At 40.9% G+C, this 17,331-nt stretch overlaps 4 protein-coding genes across 7 annotated transcripts; 1 reads left to right on the forward strand and 3 right to left on the reverse strand.

The window, feature by feature from the left end:
* LOC103975962 (auxin-responsive protein IAA17) lies at nt 1–1,918 on the forward strand. Its single transcript, XM_009391114.3, has 5 exons — nt 1–602; nt 678–910; nt 1,045–1,195; nt 1,322–1,383; nt 1,572–1,918. Exons 1-5 carry the CDS (start codon nt 238–240, stop codon nt 1,610–1,612), a joined length of 852 nt encoding a protein of 283 aa, XP_009389389.2. The 5' UTR covers nt 1–237; the 3' UTR covers nt 1,613–1,918.
* LOC135605612 (uncharacterized) lies at nt 1,210–4,476 on the reverse strand. Of its 3 annotated transcripts, none has more exons than XM_065095907.1 (2): nt 4,044–4,476; nt 1,210–1,888 (listed from the first exon to the last, which is right to left on the reverse strand). In XM_065095907.1, exons 1-2 carry the CDS (start codon nt 4,402–4,404, stop codon nt 1,806–1,808), a joined length of 444 nt encoding a protein of 147 aa, XP_064951979.1. In that variant the 5' UTR covers nt 4,405–4,476; the 3' UTR covers nt 1,210–1,805. The 3 variants fall into 3 exon arrangements, with proteins under 3 accessions (XP_064951979.1, XP_064951981.1, XP_064951980.1); XM_065095909.1 differs by having other exon boundaries at nt 1,210–1,880; nt 4,044–4,474; XM_065095908.1 differs by lacking the exon at nt 1,210–1,888 and having other exon boundaries at nt 3,860–4,475.
* A 429-nt stretch (nt 4,477–4,905) lies between these two features.
* On the reverse strand, nt 4,906–10,470 carry LOC135605613 (CRS2-associated factor 1, chloroplastic-like). The gene is made up of 5 exons (XM_065095910.1): nt 9,509–10,470; nt 8,179–8,306; nt 6,788–7,013; nt 6,418–6,545; nt 4,906–6,335 (listed from the first exon to the last, which is right to left on the reverse strand). The coding sequence occupies exons 1-5, from the start codon at nt 10,335–10,337 to the stop codon at nt 5,331–5,333; spliced, it is 2,316 nt and encodes a 771-aa protein (XP_064951982.1). The 5' UTR covers nt 10,338–10,470; the 3' UTR covers nt 4,906–5,330.
* Nucleotides 10,471–10,765: 295 nt separating this feature from the next.
* On the reverse strand, nt 10,766–17,331 carry LOC135605614 (glycosyltransferase-like At2g41451). 2 transcript variants are annotated; one of them, XM_065095912.1, is made up of 11 exons: nt 16,883–17,331; nt 16,437–16,586; nt 16,259–16,311; nt 15,276–15,384; nt 14,927–15,061; nt 14,815–14,859; nt 14,179–14,366; nt 13,843–13,984; nt 13,202–13,248; nt 11,576–11,609; nt 10,766–11,426 (listed from the first exon to the last, which is right to left on the reverse strand). In XM_065095912.1, the coding sequence occupies exons 1-11, from the start codon at nt 17,213–17,215 to the stop codon at nt 11,142–11,144; spliced, it is 1,521 nt and encodes a 506-aa protein (XP_064951984.1). In that variant the 5' UTR covers nt 17,216–17,331; the 3' UTR covers nt 10,766–11,141. The 2 variants fall into 2 exon arrangements, with proteins under 2 accessions (XP_064951984.1, XP_064951983.1); XM_065095911.1 differs by having other exon boundaries at nt 11,522–11,609; nt 16,883–17,330.

Below are 17,331 nucleotides of genomic sequence, written 5' to 3' on the forward strand. Positions count from 1 at the left end.
CGGATAAACAGCGCATCTATCAAAGATCCTGAGAGATTCGATAAGAGACGGGAAAAAATATATTCCAAGGGAGTTGTCTGAATTCTTGTCGGGTACTCGAGAATCCCTGTCGGCAGGTGGTTGAAGCCTATTATCTCCAACGTTCTACTATTTAACCACACCAATACTTGGTTGTCTCCGGATAGCTGTTTCTTCTTCCATTTCTCTCCACGAATCAATCCTAAATCTGGAAGTCCGATGACACCGCCGCCATCGGAGCAGGACTACATACGCCTCTCCGACGGGCTCTCCTCCGCCGGGGAGCTCAACCTGAAGGACACCGAGCTCCGGCTGGGGCTACCGGGGTCGGAGTCCCCCGAGAGGGTCGATGTAAGATGCGGGGTCGACGGCGGCCTGAAGCTGAGGCTCCCCAAGGGCTTCGTCTCCGGCACGAAGAGGGCGTTCTCGGACGCCATGGACGGGGCGGAGCTCCCCGGGGTGGATGGATCCGAGGTGACACCCGAGGGAGGCGAGGCTTCCTTCTCGGAGAGAAGGGAGAACAGCGGTGGAAAGGAGGAGGATGGCGATGGAGAGGCAAAGGCGGCGGCACCTTGGGCGGCGAAGTAAGTCTGTTTCTCGTTGCGGTCGTCCGTTTGGCGGATCGACGTGATGAATCAATCAAAATGGTTGTGTGGTAGGGCACAAGTCATTGGGTGGCCACCTATCCGGAGCTACAGAAGGAATACAATGGCCTCAAACCCATGGAGGAACAAAGAGGAGGAGACCAAAGGGAGCCAAGGAGGGGAGTGCCTCTACATCAAGGTCAGCATGGATGGAGCTCCCTATCTCAGAAAGGTCGACCTCAAGACGTACTCCACCTACGCGGATCTCTCACTGGCACTCGGGAAGATGTTTACTTGCTTTACCCTCGGTGAGTGAGCACTGCCATCTTTTTTAGTTGCTCGATCCCACCATCAAATTGATGTTGTCGAAGCACTGGAATTAATGGCATTCGGATATCTGATGCAAGGGGAGGTTTCACTTCATCTGTGGTTTTCGATTCAGGTCAGTGTGGTGGTACTCATGGGATGGGTGGCAGAGAGGAGACGAAGACTGAGGGTGGTGGAGCGATGGACCTTCTTCGAGGGTCTGAGTATGTTCTTACCTACGAGGACAAGGATGGTGACTGGATGCTTGTTGGTGATGTTCCCTGGAAGTAAGCGAAATAAATGTTCGATGCCTCTCTCGGCAGTAGGAGCATTCATTCTTCATATCGACATATTACATGCATCTGATCCTGCATTCTAATCTGACTACTGATGGTATGTGTTTGTCATGGCAGCATGTTTACTGATTCTTGTAGGAGATTGAGGATCATGAGAGGTTCAGACGCAATTGGGATGGGTAAGAATGGCTATCTATCTATCTATCTTCTCAGGATAATACTTACAAGAGAAATGAACTTAAATAGAACACAGAATCTCTCCCTAATTGACCCTTATTATTCCAAACATATGATGGAAGCTATAGTCCTAAGAAGATTAGGTCACAAATCTTGTTGTGCTTGATGATACTGGGTAACCTTGTTGCAGCACCAAGGGTGATGGAGAAGTCCAAGAGCCGGAACCAGTAGAGGTTTAACCTACAGCAGACCAAATGGCTACAAGATGGTCTTTAATTTCCTCAAAGGAAATGAAAGCTTTGGTGTCCATGAGATTGTGGGGTGAAACTTCACTTGAGTTCTTGGGATTGTTCTTTCCCTGGACCTTCTGTATCTGGTGAAAGCTCAAAGTTCCAACATCAATGGTTTTAGTGGACCTCATGTTTCAAAGGGAGAGCTCCCACACTTTTGCTATGTTTACCACTCTGTCTTGGGGATCAAATTTGTGTTTGTGAATGACCTGCAAAACTTCCATAAATTATTAGATTTGATTGCTGAGGTTTACTTGTTCCATGTGCAGTTCAGAATATGAGGAATAGCATAAAAATTAAAGATCAACAAGACAAAAGGAGGGGCATTGAGCAAGGTCATGTCAGGAATCTTTCAGAAGGGCAGTGATTCCTCACTAAGTTCTGTTTACCATTTGGGAACAAAGGGACAACCAACCACTAACTTGTATAGATTATGCTTATGCTGAAAACACAAATGAAGAGACCATAAATTATTACGTGAGTGGGAGAGAGAAAACTAGATCTTGAAAGAATACTTAATTGAGTCCTCTGGTTGTAGGTTCACAAGCACATAATCCAAGAAGCGCAAGCGAAAGGTTTAATGAAATTTCCACAAATCCATCTTTTATTTTTTTTTTGTATTTGGTCGATGGAATTTTATGCATCTCTTATGGATAGGGATAATTATATACTATCCCATATAATTAGCTATATTTAGCATCTCGATTCTTATATTTATAAAAATAAAATAATTAATCTCATTTATCCTCGTGTCGTCAATTTTACTAACGAAAGATACCTCACAAGTGCAGAAAATGATGCTAAAAAAAGGATAAAAAGATAATTTACCCCTTTTTTAAAGCTTTGCTATCCTGCTTCTCTTCCCTCTCGTGCTTTTTCTCGATCCTCTCCAACATTGAGGTTGCCTCCATCGTGCACCGTAAGCTCCTAGCCCTCTCGAAGAAGAGAGACCTCCCCAACGATTTCGAGTTCGATGTCGAGATTAGTGTCGTATTTCCAATCCCCACCTCCATTGCACTTACTTCACTCTAAAGGCATGGAAGAAAGTCATGCACTTTGACCCCCACAACTTCACCTCCATTGCACTTACGTCACTCTAAAGGCATGGAAGAAAGCCACGCACTTTGACCCCCACAACTTCACCGGCAACTGGGTCGACCCTGAGTGTGTGACTATCAGGGCATCTTTTGCATCGTGATGCCTGACGACTCTTTGGTCAACATCATCATCAGTGTCGACCTTAACGATGCCAATATCGTCGAGTACCTCCCTACAGAACTCAGCCTCTTAATCGATGCCACCCTCCTTCACATCAACTCCAATCATTTCTACGGCATCATCTCCCAAAATATCTCCGTCTTAAACTCCTCCATGAGCTCAATGCTAGCAACATTCGCTTCGTTGACCCATTCCTAGACATTGCTCTTCCCTCGTCGTTGCTTAAGTACCTTGACCTTCGGTTCAATGATTTTGAGGGAGTGCTACTATTGGTGCTCTTTGATAAGGAGCTTGATGTCATATTCTTGAATGACAATCATTTCAACTCTTTGATGCCTGACAACTTCGACAACTCCAAAGCCTTCGTCATTATCATTGCCAACAACAAGATCCATGATTGCCTTCCGAGCAACATCGGCAATATGACGACCACCCTCAATAAGCTCGTTCTGATGAATAAGCTTTCAAGATTTAGTCGTAGCTTTCTCCTCTCCATAAGTCATCCAGGAGGATAGCAAAGTTGAAGGGAAGGACAAAGCTATGATTTTGGTATCATTTTTCGCATGTGATAGCACGTGTAATATCTTTCGTCAGTAGAATCGATGATACGAGGAGAGACAAGGTTAAATGCTTCACTTTCATAAGTAAAGAAATCATAATAATGTTATATTAAATATAAATATAGAGATCGGGATATTAAACATTATCACACAAGAAATTATTTCAAATTTTCAAGACCCTTATTGTTGAATTTCTAAGTTGGAGGAACACAAACCCCCATGTCTCAGACAGCTAATTGGGAACCCCAATTCAAGAATCCATGTACTAAAGCAGCTATTTGAAGGTATAACCTCTGCAGGATCCCTAATTTGAGAGAACAAAGATAATTGGAGAAGGCCTAAATGTAAGCATTTATGCATCTTATGGCAACAAGAACTGCATTTTGTTCGCCATTAGCAGACAAGAAACGTAATCCGGTGATAAGATGTAATGTGATTCATTGGAAAACAAAAGCAACAGAATCAAGAAAGTGAACCCTACCATACCAAGAAACCAATTCTCGACGAGAAAATTAAGAAACGATTCAAGCAGATTAATCCATCAATCTCCAGATCTAATGCAAATCCAAACACCCAAGACGATCAGAGCCGTACCGAAGACGGTGAGACCAACGCGCATCTCCTCGCCGAGGATCATCGCCGCGACGGCTGTGGCGGCGAACGTGGTGGCGTTGGTCACCGGCACGGCGACGGAGATGGGGGCGCCGCCCAGCATGTGGAAGAAAGCGGCGGAGGCGGACAGGTTGATCAGGAAAGGGACGGAGTACTGCCACGTCAGGAGGAGGTCGATCCACCTGAGGACGTGGCCGAGGAGGCGGCCGCGGGGGCGGTGGCCCGGCGTGCGCGATCGAAGCTGGAGCTTCCGGTCCCAGACGAGAGCCCCGCGGCGCATGACGGCGTTGGTAGCACCCCACACGATCCCTACGGCGATCATCTTCTCCACGTCCCCGGCCATCTTTTTCCGCCCCTCCCACCACCACCACCACCCACCTCCTTCGACAATCGGTCGAACGACCCCGATCGTCTTCTTTGGCTCATCTTGAACCCTTGATCTTGGCTGAGGTCCCCGCGCGACTCTTAAAGCAAAGATCCGAAAGAGTTCAACGGTGGATATGGAAAGACTCGATGCCCAAAGATGGCACCAAAAATAAAATTGGGCCCACATCACTATTTCATTAAAACTGCGGATAAGAAAATTCATCTATTTTTTATTCTTTGTACGGAATTATTTTTTGAAAATTTTATTCCTAAAACATTATATATATATATATATATATATATATATATATATATATATATAAATATAATTTTGTTGCATTTCACCATAGCATGTGATTGCATGAGTGGCTGTAGATCACACAGTGAAACTGATCATGCTAATCCTACTCCTTCCTGCTTCTCCTTCACTGAGATTAAAGAAAGATGGTGTACCTAAAAGATTCCTTGAGAGAGGGAAAACATGAAGGGAGAAAGAAATTTCTTTTAATGCATGAATATTATACTCTAAATAGTACAATGAGTTTCTATCAACGGTTAACCTTGGTAGATAAAATAAAGGCCAACAACATTCAAAGTTCACTACATACATCGTCTTTCATTTGTTGCAGGTGGGATCAGACTATACACACAAGCAGCAATAGCCAAATGGCAATATGTTTATTTCATTGCCATGTTTCTGCTATACATTCATGTTTGCTCTATTGAGCAACTTTTAACTCTTCTAAAAACAGAATATGGCCGGTATCCGAATCATTTGCATTATGCATCAGAAGATGAGTTTTCTCATGCATTGTTTTGTTGAATCACTGGAAGTTTGTTGCCTGTACTTCAATTTAGTGACTAAACAGAACAATGGAAATACTTCAACTCCACACCACATAGTTAAGCTAGAAGCTTTGCCAGCTCATCTACTCCCAAGCTCCCATGTGGAACCACATCAGGAAGGATGTCTTGAAGATTGTCCCTCCTCCGACTTCGGAAGTTCTTCTTACCACTAATTCTTGTATTAGAATCAGAGACGACTTCAACCTCTATATCTTGTTCCTCACTTTTGTCACTATTTTCTTGTTCAGTAGTTTGTACAGAAACTTTCTTAATTCTGTGCTGAAAGATCGGCCCAGGTGGAGCTGTCTTGGCAAGAGCCACTGACCTTTCATAGACAATATTGGCATCCAAACATGAATCATCCAAGATTACTGCAGTGCCACTGTCAACTGCCTGCCTCAGAAGAAGCATTACTCCCTCCAAACATGACCCACTAGGTAAACAATCGCTTTCTTCCATTTCCAACCCAACACTCTCTCCAGAAGCATTATCAAGTCTAGTACATCTGTCCATGTCATCATGCCTGGTTGGACCCACATGAACTGCACTGTGTTCAGCTTTTTCTCCTAGATAAGATAAATGCTTACTTTCATCCTGAAACAACTCCTTCGAGCTATATTCAGCTCCTGAAGAAGAGATGTCATGGCAAATTGCAATTGAAGCATCCTGGTCAATTACCGTTGAAGAATTAGAGGTCTGGTGGACAACATCGTTTGGGCGGTTAGCAGTTTCTCTGGATAATTGGTCAATCTCTTCGGATTTGGACATACACTCAGTTTCTACCTCTCTTGGATGTTCATCGAAAGCCGCATCCTTGGTAGACAGACTGATGCCGGGTTCCTTGTTGGGACTTGTTCCAACCACTTGGTCCATTATGTCCTGATCAGTCGATAATGTATTGTTTGATGACCTGGAAGGAGCAGCTGTTGGGTCAGTGGTGATGTGTTCTGCAGCTTCATTGCTATTGTCTTCTTGTGGCAGAAGAGTTGATTTCCAATTTTTCCCTCTCCACATAAGTATATGCTCATATTCAAAAGAAAGCAGAACACATGGGACAAGATCCTATAAAATCAAGTCAAAAGATTGAAAGGTCTTACCAACAGATGAATGAGGAAAGATATAAAAGCTGGTAAAATCAACCAACCCGAAGTTTGGCACCAATTTTCCTGCAATCATGTGGGTTCATATCCTTACAATTAATACGGACAAGCTCACATGCTTCAAAGGCTTCTCGGACTTGCTTAACCAGCTTACAATACACACCATTTTTTCCTGTTTCAGGATGGAAGCACAATTAGCTCCTCTCCACTGAGCCATGGCTATAGCAAATCGATCTCAGGATAATACTAAACTATGTCGATCAAGACCTTCAAATTAATTTAAAACTAAAGGTATCATCTTAGGCACAAACCTTGAAACAGAATAATCAACAAAAAAATAACTAGTTCATAGCAACCAGAGATGGATGTCTAGACAATAGCAGAAAGTAAAAAATAAAAAGAAAAAAATATTACCGAGTTTACATATAGGAGGCAGCTGGCGCCCATTCTTACGCATTTCTGTTGCTTCTTCCAAAGTTAAACCATCTGGTACACGTTGCACCAATCGTGGATATACAGGTGTGATAGGTTTCCAAAGCATAAGAGGATATCTGGGACGAGTCCTATAATTGTAATTTCGACCTCGAAACAGATAGATAACTCCCCCTTTACTGTATATAATCTTCCCTCCAGTTTTCTCCTACAAGTTAACAACCAATTTTAAAAAAAATATAGGAAATTAATCAGGACAAGAAAATTGCAGCCTGTTAGATTTAATTACAAACTAAACCTGTGGCAGTGACATGCTAAGAGAGTTGATTCAATGTATTATTCAAAAGTTGGCAGAATAATTAAGTGCAGTTAAACAGTGAGACAATTCTATACATCTCAGATATTACTGTATACTCAGCTTGATTTGGATTGTGCCACTTATAGTTTCAATACCATACCAAAAAAAACACATTTTTCAACAAAACCAGATATTAGCCTTAAGTTTGCCAGTTATGGCACATGCTGTTAAAAATATGGAGTGCATGTTTCGATGTTTTTTCAGGATGTCCTTTTTCAATTGGCTACATAAAGGAACTTGAAAGAAATCCCAATGATACTATTCTTTTTCATCATATTGGAACTTTCTACTTAGAATTTTTTAATTCCATGCTGTACGTTTTGTCTAATTTTGAAAAACATTCTTCTGAAAGACAAATACCAACAAGAACAATCTCAACTTCCAAAAATTGAATATATTTTAAAATATTAAGCAAAATATCATGGTTTGCCTTACCAATCTATATCGGTGTACTAACTGGCCATCGATACGGTACATATAGAATTGTATTGATATACCAACACATGATACAGTGAGGCATACAAACAAACTGATATGTACCACCTATACCAGTCCCCTGTCGGACCGGTATGTACTATCTGTACTGAGTAGTATGGCGCAATACGATGAACCTTGCAATATACAATCATGACGTTGAATCTAAAATGATCTAACTGCATCCCATATTTATAATGACCTCCAGACAGATGCTTTTATTTTCAAGCATGTACAGAAAAAAAACAAGAAAAGTAATTCCAATGAAAGAGACAAACAACAGATGCCAAAAAACTTCATCATAGACTATTGAAATGCAGGATTCCAGTATGCATGTGATATCAGTCAGTGCTAGCAAGAGCAGGCAGATCACAATGCTTGTTATCTATATTTCAAGTTCATGCCATTGTCAGTCAGCATCAGCCCTATCCTAGCATCAATCTTCAATATACCAGAGATCACTGAAATGCAAAATCAAAACATAATATGCTAAAAAAGGAAGTTAAAGGATGACATAATGAATTATATTTTAAGTGCAGACCTCCAATTGCTGACGAACATTATCCATATCAACTGTGCAAACTCCTTTACATTTTATCTTGCACACCCTCCTCCTTTTCCAGTGAGCATGGATATTTTCCAACATGTTATGTGTCAAACCATCTCTACCTGCAAATAATTAACATTATATTTCACAAAGCTGGTGCTATTGGTACAAGAAATTGTATTAACCTTGAGAAGTTACCACAGTTTGAGATTTGATGAGAAAATATGACGTTTCTGAATAATTTACTAGCCAGGATATATCATTGAAACAAGACTATAGCACCAAAAACTATACCAGCGTACACCTTTGATTAAGAGCAACAACAAGTTCCTCAAAGTTTATTCCATCAAGAAAATAAAAGACCAGCACCAGATTTCACATAGTTTATTCTGTTAAAGAAATTTTTGAGTTGTATTTTGTTTCAATCACTAGTCTTCAAAAGAAAACCAAAGATGCAATATTTATAATGAAATAGCATTTCCTTCTGAATTCTCCCATAATCAAGAACTTACTATCAGGTTTAAAGTTTCAGTGACTGAGTTATAGTTAAGCCAAAAAGGTGAAATTTATCAGTATAGAACATATCCTACCTGTGTCTTTAAGTGGTAGCTGAGATTTTAACGATCAACAAAGTGAACAAACTATGATAGAGTCTAAATATTATCCAAACATTATGATTACTTGTAGTCCTTTTCACTTATGCCATGTCAGAATCTATTTACAAAAGTTATTACCAGTAGTCCACTATCAACAGCAACTTGATTCTAATGAAGACTTTTCTTCTTTCCTTCCTAATAGTTCATGATTCTGTAACCAAAAGAAGAATTCAAATCATCCATTAAGCAGAAAAAGAAGACAAGTTTGAGAACTCAAATTAAACAATTACCAACGTGCACGAGGACAGAATGAGTAGGGTATGACAAATCATATGCAAACATGCAGGTAGTTTGAATTTTCACCTCCTTACACTTCCTTTTCAAGAAACTAAAAATCATAGTTATTTATATGAACCAAAAAAATCTAATACTTGTGACTGCAAGAGCTCATATATGTGATTATTTGACATATGTCATCAAATATTTCTTCCATTATCAATGAATCATGTGGTACCTAAAAATAGTAGAAAAGTATCTTGACATGGCAATGCTGTTACAAAATCCATTACAATTACTCCACACTATGAAGCCAAAAATTGAATGTCAAAAGTTTTGTACAAAAGACTTCCCATTCTTCAAATTTGTTCTCCATGTTGTCTAGACCTTGTTATTGGATCTTTTTCATCCAAGATTATGATTATAAGAAAGAAAGAATCCTTGAAACGTACCCATATTTAGTTGTCTTTTAGTCCTCAGACACCCCTTGATAAGCACCTTGATCTCCCCCGTCGTCAGCGGTTCTCCCAGTATCTCTTCCCTTGACGCAGCATGGTACTTCGGCTCAGAACCGGCCAAGAAAGGTCCAGGCGCCTGTATCGACTTCACCCCCTTCTTTCCCGGGGGCGGAAGCTGGAAAGAGTCGAACTCTGGCAGCTTCTTCTTGCTCGGTGGGAGTGGAGCCCGCCCAGTCCACGGCCTAGGCATGGTGGTCGGCCCGAACGGCAAGAACGGCGACTCCCGAAGGGCCAAAGGTTTGACCTTTGGAGTTTCAGTATAACTATACTGAAACTCAAAGGGCGCACCTTTGATCCGATATGCAATCCCATTCTCCCCCACGGAGATCCCCGACTCCTCATCCGGCTTCGGAGGGATTCTCGCCCTCCCGACACGGCGGAAAGCGGGATGGGAAGGGGAGGGAGGGGCCTTATGGTCGAGCGGGGGCTTGGAGTACTTGGAGGCTTTGCCAGGGATGGAGGGCCGCGAAGGGGCGGAAGGGGTGCCGCGAGACCTGAAATCTGCGGAGGGAGGAGGGGATTCGATGGCGGCACGATTTTCCTCGGCGTCCGCATCCTCGGCGATCCTGAGGGCGGACTGGTGGCGACGGTGGCGGCGGATGTCGTCCTCGATCTCCTTCTGCTCGCGGCGACGGCGGAGGAAGGGCTCCGCGTTGGCGTTGTTCCACCGGGAGAAGCGGAGCTCGGTGGAGGACGCCGGGCGGCGTGAGGGGGTGAGGTTGGGGGAGAAGAGGGGGATGGGAGCGGCGACCCTGAGCGCCATGGCTGGATGTGAGGTCGACCCCAGACAAGGGAAGCGAAGGGTTATCCGCCGCTTGCTTGCTTCTTTGCGGATCACCGCTATAAGTTACCGGGTCCAAATCCGGTTTAAGTTACCAGAGACCGGATCCAGACCCGGTCTTGGCTTCAAAGATAGATAACTAATGCGATAAGAGCTTGCTCGAGTAAATCTAAAAGCAAAAGCCCTCAAAGTAAAAGGATCCGTTGACAGTAATGGATTAATCACCCGAAAACAACCACATTAATTATATATGCATCCATCCAAAGTCAAAGCCCAACAGTCGTAGCATTTCTAAGATCATTAATCTTCCTGGCACAAGATCACAAATTCTTTATCCGAGCAATCCGAAAACACCTTTTAACTGCAAAAAACAAAAGAACAAGCCACACAAATTTTATGGAAACAAGATGCAAGGTGAAGCAGAGATCATGACTTCTGCTGTAAATTGTATTAGGTAAAAATGTCGAACAAGAGTACCCATATTTTCTATACAAGTAATAACTCAACAGAATGGAATTCCAACAAGGAATCCATTTGGTAAATCTAACTATGAACTTAATAAGGAATGCTCAATCCTACATCTATCCACCTTCCAGAACTGTCAACAGAAGAACTATTTTAAGTTGGGGCAAAAAGCTTGAAGTTGGCACCTGGTTCCGCAACAAATGGGTTGAAGAATCATGGCATCAAAACCACCCTCTCTGTCTCCCTTCCAATTTCTTGGCTGCAATCAACTTGTCTAAAGAATCATGTGAACTAGGAACAACAACGAATACTGGAGGCTTTTCACATTTCCATGCTGAAATCATCCAAGCCTGGCGGAGACATTGGTGGCATCGCACTCTCAACACCACCAACAATCTCCATGATCTTCCGTGCAGTTGCTTGAGCTTTAATCTTGTTGCCTCCTATCCTTCCTCTCTTAGATATACTGTCAATTGGATCTAGAATCACCGAAGATCTATTTTGAAGATTCTCGATGGGTGAAGTAGATTTCTGTTTGGATGATGCTTGAGCAGATGCAATGGCAGAGCTAAAAACACCAGATTCCCTCAGACTTTGGACAATAGCCTGCAGATTTGCAAAACAAACTATCATTAAGCAGGAAACAATACTCAGATGCATTATAAGCACCATAAAGGACACAGAAAAAAAAGTCAAAGTACCATTGGAGCATATATGCGTGTCAAGATGCCCTTCCTGAGAAGCATAAGAGTTACCTGTTTATCACTCCACACAACATGTTCCTTGTACCTGTAGGAAATGAAAATCTTGAACACTTAAATAAACAAAAAGATGTTTCCAGCTAATAAATCACAGGCAGCTAGATGTTATTCTGGACTTGGCACACAAAAGTAAAAGAGAAAACATATTACTAGCAAATAGTTTATAAAGTAGCACACCAAGAATTATGGTAAAACCCTTAAGAAACTAACCACAATCATCCAAATAATACTTCGCGATACCTGTACCTCCAGGAACTTGGAGGCAAACAAATTGAAGAAGGTTCTCTGACTTAATAATTCAACAACCTTGAATCAACCTGATCAAACTCTAGTCCTATGAGTGATACTGCTGTGTGCAGAGAGAGGACAAATGCAAACAAGATTTTCTCTTTAATGCCCAGCCACTTGCTGCTGTATGCAGTTAAGACTATTGGTGTGTGCTTGTATGGTGTAATCACAAGGAAGTCATTCATGTATGATGATAACAATATTCTTAATTCAAATATTTGCTATTATTAATGCCATGGCAATCTGAACTCAAGTCACATGCATACGTTGTCAACTCACAAATTTCTCATGTCAGTGGCACCAGCTAACATACAATGCACCATTAGGTTACTAGCACGGAACATGAAATCCACTGAGGCCTCACAAGAGCATATGTATCAACAAGTAAAATCATGATAAGAAGTTCCGATCCCAAACAGATGATGAGATATGCTTCCCTGCATATCAACCCTTGCTGCCACCATGGTCACCATGTTCCCAATCAAACTGGTGGCAATGGAACTCGTGCTCAAAATCTTAAAGATAGCTTAGTTCTGCCAGTCAATTACCAACCATGTAAATTTACATCATTAAAACCGACTACATTTCAGATCAATAAAATAAGAACTAGTGAACTTGTCTTGTCGAGTAGATCTAAGATTCTCAAGTAGTGAAGTACATTAGTCACAGGATGGGAATATAAGCACATACTAGCAATCATCATAGGTTCATACCATGAGTAAGGATACATATCTCTGGAAAAGAATAAACATTTAAAACAGATCTACTGCCCTAAGTAGTGAGTGACCAAACCCATCATGCTTCTTGGTGAAGACAAACCAATCTCTGATCTAAAGGATCATTCCCCATAGTCCTCCATAGACAAACTTTCAGCCCTCTGAGCTTGCTTCCCAACTCAGAAATTGATTATTTTTGCAAGTAAAATGGGAAGATTCAGACTATATTATGGCATTAACTCTAACGATTGGTCAGTTTCTAGATTGTACTCAAGTCAGGTATATGTAAATAGCTAAATGCATATTGTCCAAACAAATAAGGTGATTGAATAGTTTCTGTTAGCTCCATAAAAAGGGTAAGCAAAACATGAATTCTTGTTAGCTTAGGTGCAAACATTATCATTCCACCAGAAAGATGCATTTCAGGTAGGAAAAAATATTATGTTTGAAGTATCTTCCCATGAGATAGGTGCAAAGTTGTCACAGGATGCAAAATAGTTCGACAACTTATGCTCTATTATAAGTAATACCAAGAATTTAGCAATCCCCAGGAAAATGTTTGTCTCCAAAGATCTTTTTTCAAACAAACTGAACCTAAAGAAGTTCAGAAAATTACCAGCGCAACATTTCTTCTTCAGTTGCAGTTGATGCAATGATAAAAGCCTGCCATGAGAATATGGAATTTGCCATTTAGCCATACAAAAGTATAGCAACATATAAACAAATAACAAAAATGACCTTGTTTACATATGTAATGGACCGAGGGTGAAGATGCTACATTTCACCTCCAAAGTAGTTTTCATAGACCTTTTCCATACCAATTTATTTGCAGATAAAATCAATACTTGCTAGCAAATAAGTAATATCTACTGCCAAAGGTAGAGTCATTTTACAGCACATAAAGATCAAATACACTTCTGTGTGATATATTTAGTGATTGTTTCTACTTACACTCATGCCATTACTAGTGCTGCATACAAGCATGAAATACTGACATGCATGGTCTGAGAGCAATTATGCTTACACTGAGCTAGGGACAGGAAGAACCACACAATTCATACAATTAGAATACATTTCTAACTTATGTAGGTAATATATGACTTATGGGCAGAACAATCAAAAGATAAATTAAAATAAACTCAAGCCATAATTGAAAGTTACCAATATGTAAATGGAAGTAGAGTGGCAATGGTCAAGGCTACCTTTGAGAAGACTGTGATGTAATGGTAAAGTAAGCTGTACAGGTAAAACACTCACAGCTCTGTCAAAATCCAACATGAAGCATCTCTTGACATCCTCCTTTGTTGGTTTGCAGCCACACCGGTCACGCCGAGATGTCAAATCTGAGAACTTTGTATATGTGTAATGCAGGACGGCAGCATCTTCAAACTTGATCTCACTATAAAAAAGGGGTTGTTTTAAAAGGGATACTGCTTAAATTGCCCAAGAGATTAAATCCTCAAATAAAAACGTGATTCTTGTCACTGCAAGGCCAGCAGGGTTTGGCTCAAGTTGAGCATCACTGTGTGAACCAAACTTCGTAGTTTGAAAAGGTCAGAACGGACTGAAAATATATTGAAGCAAGCATCTTACTGTGGGGCCTTCATGTAGTTATGCCATCTATGTGCACCATTAGGGCGAAGATGATTCTGAATCCGTGCAGCTGATTTTCCATTTCCATAAGTAAGAAAGTAATTTGGGTTACCGTGTGATGCCTCTTTATACAAACCAAAATATGTTTCTTTTGGTAGATGATCATAATTCTTCTTGAACATAGACACCTACGCAGAAAAATAGAACACGGAATGAGATGGCAACATGCCTGATAGTTTTTAAGTTTCATTGGCAAGGGTTATACAAAATGAGCATTCATGCACCTTTCTAAGATAAATTTGTGAAATAATTGCATTATTTGCAGCATAATGCTATTGTATCGAGAAAGGTTTAGATGAAAATCTGATGTAGAACCCAAATACAAAGCGCCAGATAAATTGTATTGGGCAAAGAAAGGGTAAAGACACGATGTAAGAAGTGAAGTGAAAAAAGGGGTTACCCTGGGGATGAGCCATAGGGGCCTGGTATATAAAATTGGGGAAGGATTTTAAATAAGATCATATCAGTTCATTTCTCTTTAGGAGTAATGGCCACAAAATGTTTACATGGCTACAACTAAAGAGTAACATCATGATAAATATATTAGATATGAAGGAAGAAGGAAGCACCATTTACCTCACTGAAAGGATCTTTGATGTCATCCCGCTCAATGGTACTTTCCTGGAACAGACATTATCAGACATACAATAGATCACCATCATTTATTATGAAATAGCTATCCACTTACATAATTTGGAAAGACAACCATGTCCACGTTGGCAGGAACATCAGAAAGCAAACTAGTTAAAGAGTATTCTTGGGCACCAGCTGGATGCAGTAACTCATCAGTATCGAGATGTATGATCCAGTCCATGCCAGCATTCTTTACACAGAAGAAAAGAATGTTAACTACTGGAGGAGACAAGAGTTAATTATTCTTAAAGTTTATAAGTTCTGTAGCAAGCCTATAATAAAAATCAACTTAATCTGTTCAAAATTTAAAGTTAAAACAAATGCAAGCAAAAAAATGTCAACCGGGTTACTGCCTTCCACAGCAAACATGTTTAACATCAAAATAACAACAGAATCGAACATACTTGTGCCATCACTATCGCCATCTCCATATTAAGTGATTGCTTGACAAAGAGTTCGTAATTACAAGGCTTGTAGAAGAAGGCTGCCAACCAAGTCTCATTCCAGATACGACTGCAGAATAGATGAAAAATGAAACTTAGCCATTGTTTTAAAACTCAATGCAAAACAATGTGCAACAAATATTTTCACAAGTTTCTAAAGCTTGAAAAATAATTCATGCTGCTATGAACTTTTACACATGGTAGATGCTTTACAACCAACAGTTTTGACTTTAGAGGATGAAATTATTAGTGATGACTGATGACAAAGAACAAAATGAGAAAATATCTCCAGGTAGAAAAGAAAAGGTCACCAGAAAGTAAAAATCTCCAATCCATAGAGGAAAAATTCTTAGGGTAAATTTTATGGTCAAGTGACTCGGAACAACAAATGACTATTGCTGTAAGGTAAAACTTTTTTAATTGAATATCGCTAAGCTTTCCTTTGAGATTTTACTAAGTTCAAACATCAAGTCTCTACATAACATTTTATGCTCGTAAAGATAATTTGTCATTTACGCCATAAAAAGACAGTAAATCTCATTTGAATATGAGCAAAATAGTGATTAAGAAAAGAAAGCAAAAAATCTTATATACTGGCAAGTTTTCATAAAAAAAAAAATATAATAGTTGTTTATTATGCTCTTTAAATAGCACAACCATACTGGTAAAAACCTATACAACAATAGCCAATATCAAGGCATTTTGGTGAGGCATTAAACTCAGGCTTCTAGACGAATAAACTCTAACTAGATGCTTGATAGTTATCAATTGAGCAGAAACTGATTTCAGTGGATTGTGGTACTGGATATTAGACAAAAATGCCTCAAATGCTTAACACAAAATTATAATTTCCTCTTACTTTTTCTCCATGCTATAATAAGTTCTTGCAATTGTTTGATACCTTTCTGAGAATAAAGAGCCAAAGAAGGGGTAATAAAACCAACCTCTTTGCCTGTTTTTCCTCGAGTTCTCTAGTTCTGTACATCAGTTTTACCCCCTGTCAATTCGAAAACTCAACACCGAGATTCACAGCATCTTGAATAAATTAAAAGTAGAGGAGGCCCTTGGGATTCATGAGAATCTTCCTATAATATCAGTAACTAGAAAGAGAGATTAACTTACGGGTATGGCTTCAAGGACAGCAGAAAGATGAGGTTTTGCAGCCTTTCCTTCAACAAACAGGAAAAACTGTGATACACCGAGGACCTTGTGATAAAACAACCAGGGTATGATCTGCTCTAAACCGGCAGAAGTGCTTGTTGTTATACATATCTGTGAATCATATACAGATTCCCACAATTAGAGGCACAAACAGCTTGACTCCAGCACAGTAAAATCCTTCCGGTCTATAGTCAACGATTTGGCAGCAAATGCAACAGAACGCGGATAAACAAATTAACAAGATTAACCGAAATATGAACAAGTAATCATTTGACGGAGATCCTTTCCCTCGGAGTTTTGAAGGCAAAACAGGAGGACGATTCGTGAATCTATCCACACACACACCAAATCCATCTCCCCAAGTCAAACATGATCCCAAAACCATTCAGAAGCGCTAGAGATCTCACCTTCGGCTTCAGATCCTTGCCCAAATTAAAATTCCAACCGCGGTAGTAAGGGAAAGACGGCGACGAGCTCCGGCCGAGGATGTCCGCGCAATCCGAGGCGGACGAGCCAAGGTGGCTGTCGTTGTTGCTGTCCATCACAGGGAACATCTGGGCGTCGGCGGCGGGCCACCGCGAGGTCAGATCGTCGACGCCGCCGCGCCACTGGAGGACGAACGCGAAGGAGGCGAGCGCCAAGGGGAGCACCGTGAGGAGGAGGAGGGCTCGCGAGATGAAGCCCTGGTGCGGGGCGGAGGACGCCGCCGGCGGCCGGCGGAGCGCGCCGTGGCCCGCCATTGGATCGATTGAATTGACGAGGCGCAAATGCGGGCGAACAAAGAAGAAGAAAAAAACACTAATAAATAGTGACTAAATTAAAATCATTTCTTTGGGGAGAAGAGAATGGGTCGGTT

This window comes from Musa acuminata, chromosome BXJ2-2 (genome assembly GCF_036884655.1).
Source record: "Musa acuminata AAA Group cultivar baxijiao chromosome BXJ2-2, Cavendish_Baxijiao_AAA, whole genome shotgun sequence".
In the NCBI taxonomy this organism is placed as follows: Eukaryota; Viridiplantae; Streptophyta; class Magnoliopsida; order Zingiberales; family Musaceae; genus Musa; species Musa acuminata.

What these genes read in the sequence shown, in the direction of transcription:
- LOC103975962 (XM_009391114.3), top strand. Translation starts at nt 238, where the DNA reads ATGACACCGCCGCCATCGGAGCAGGACTACATACGCCTCTCCGACGGG. An exon ending in GCGGCACCTTGGGCGGCGAA is followed by an intron (nt 603 to 677) that starts GTAAGTCTGTTT and finishes GTTGTGTGGTAG; the next exon opens with GGCACAAGTCATTGGGTGGC. An exon ending in GTTGGTGATGTTCCCTGGAA is followed by an intron (nt 1,196 to 1,321) that starts GTAAGCGAAATA and finishes TTGTCATGGCAG; the next exon opens with CATGTTTACTGATTCTTGTA.
- LOC135605613 (XM_065095910.1), bottom strand. Translation starts at nt 10,337, where the DNA reads ATGGCGCTCAGGGTCGCCGCTCCCATCCCCCTCTTCTCCCCCAACCTC. An exon ending in GCCTCCTATATGTAAACTCG is followed by an intron (nt 6,546 to 6,787) that starts GTAATATTTTTT and finishes ATCCTGAAACAG; the next exon opens with GAAAAAATGGTGTGTATTGT. An exon ending in AAATTGGTGCCAAACTTCGG is followed by an intron (nt 6,336 to 6,417) that starts GTTGGTTGATTT and finishes TTGATTTTATAG; the next exon opens with GATCTTGTCCCATGTGTTCT.
- LOC135605612 (XM_065095907.1), bottom strand. Translation starts at nt 4,404, where the DNA reads ATGGCCGGGGACGTGGAGAAGATGATCGCCGTAGGGATCGTGTGGGGT. An exon ending in CGTTGGTCTCACCGTCTTCG is followed by an intron (nt 1,889 to 4,043) that starts GTACGGCTCTGA and finishes AATTTATGGAAG; the next exon opens with TTTTGCAGGTCATTCACAAA.
- LOC135605614 (XM_065095911.1), bottom strand. Translation starts at nt 17,215, where the DNA reads ATGGCGGGCCACGGCGCGCTCCGCCGGCCGCCGGCGGCGTCCTCCGCC. An exon ending in GCAAGGATCTGAAGCCGAAG is followed by an intron (nt 16,587 to 16,882) that starts GTGAGATCTCTA and finishes TATGATTCACAG; the next exon opens with ATATGTATAACAACAAGCAC. An exon ending in TGGCGATAGTGATGGCACAA is followed by an intron (nt 15,062 to 15,275) that starts GTATGTTCGATT and finishes TTCTGTGTAAAG; the next exon opens with AATGCTGGCATGGACTGGAT.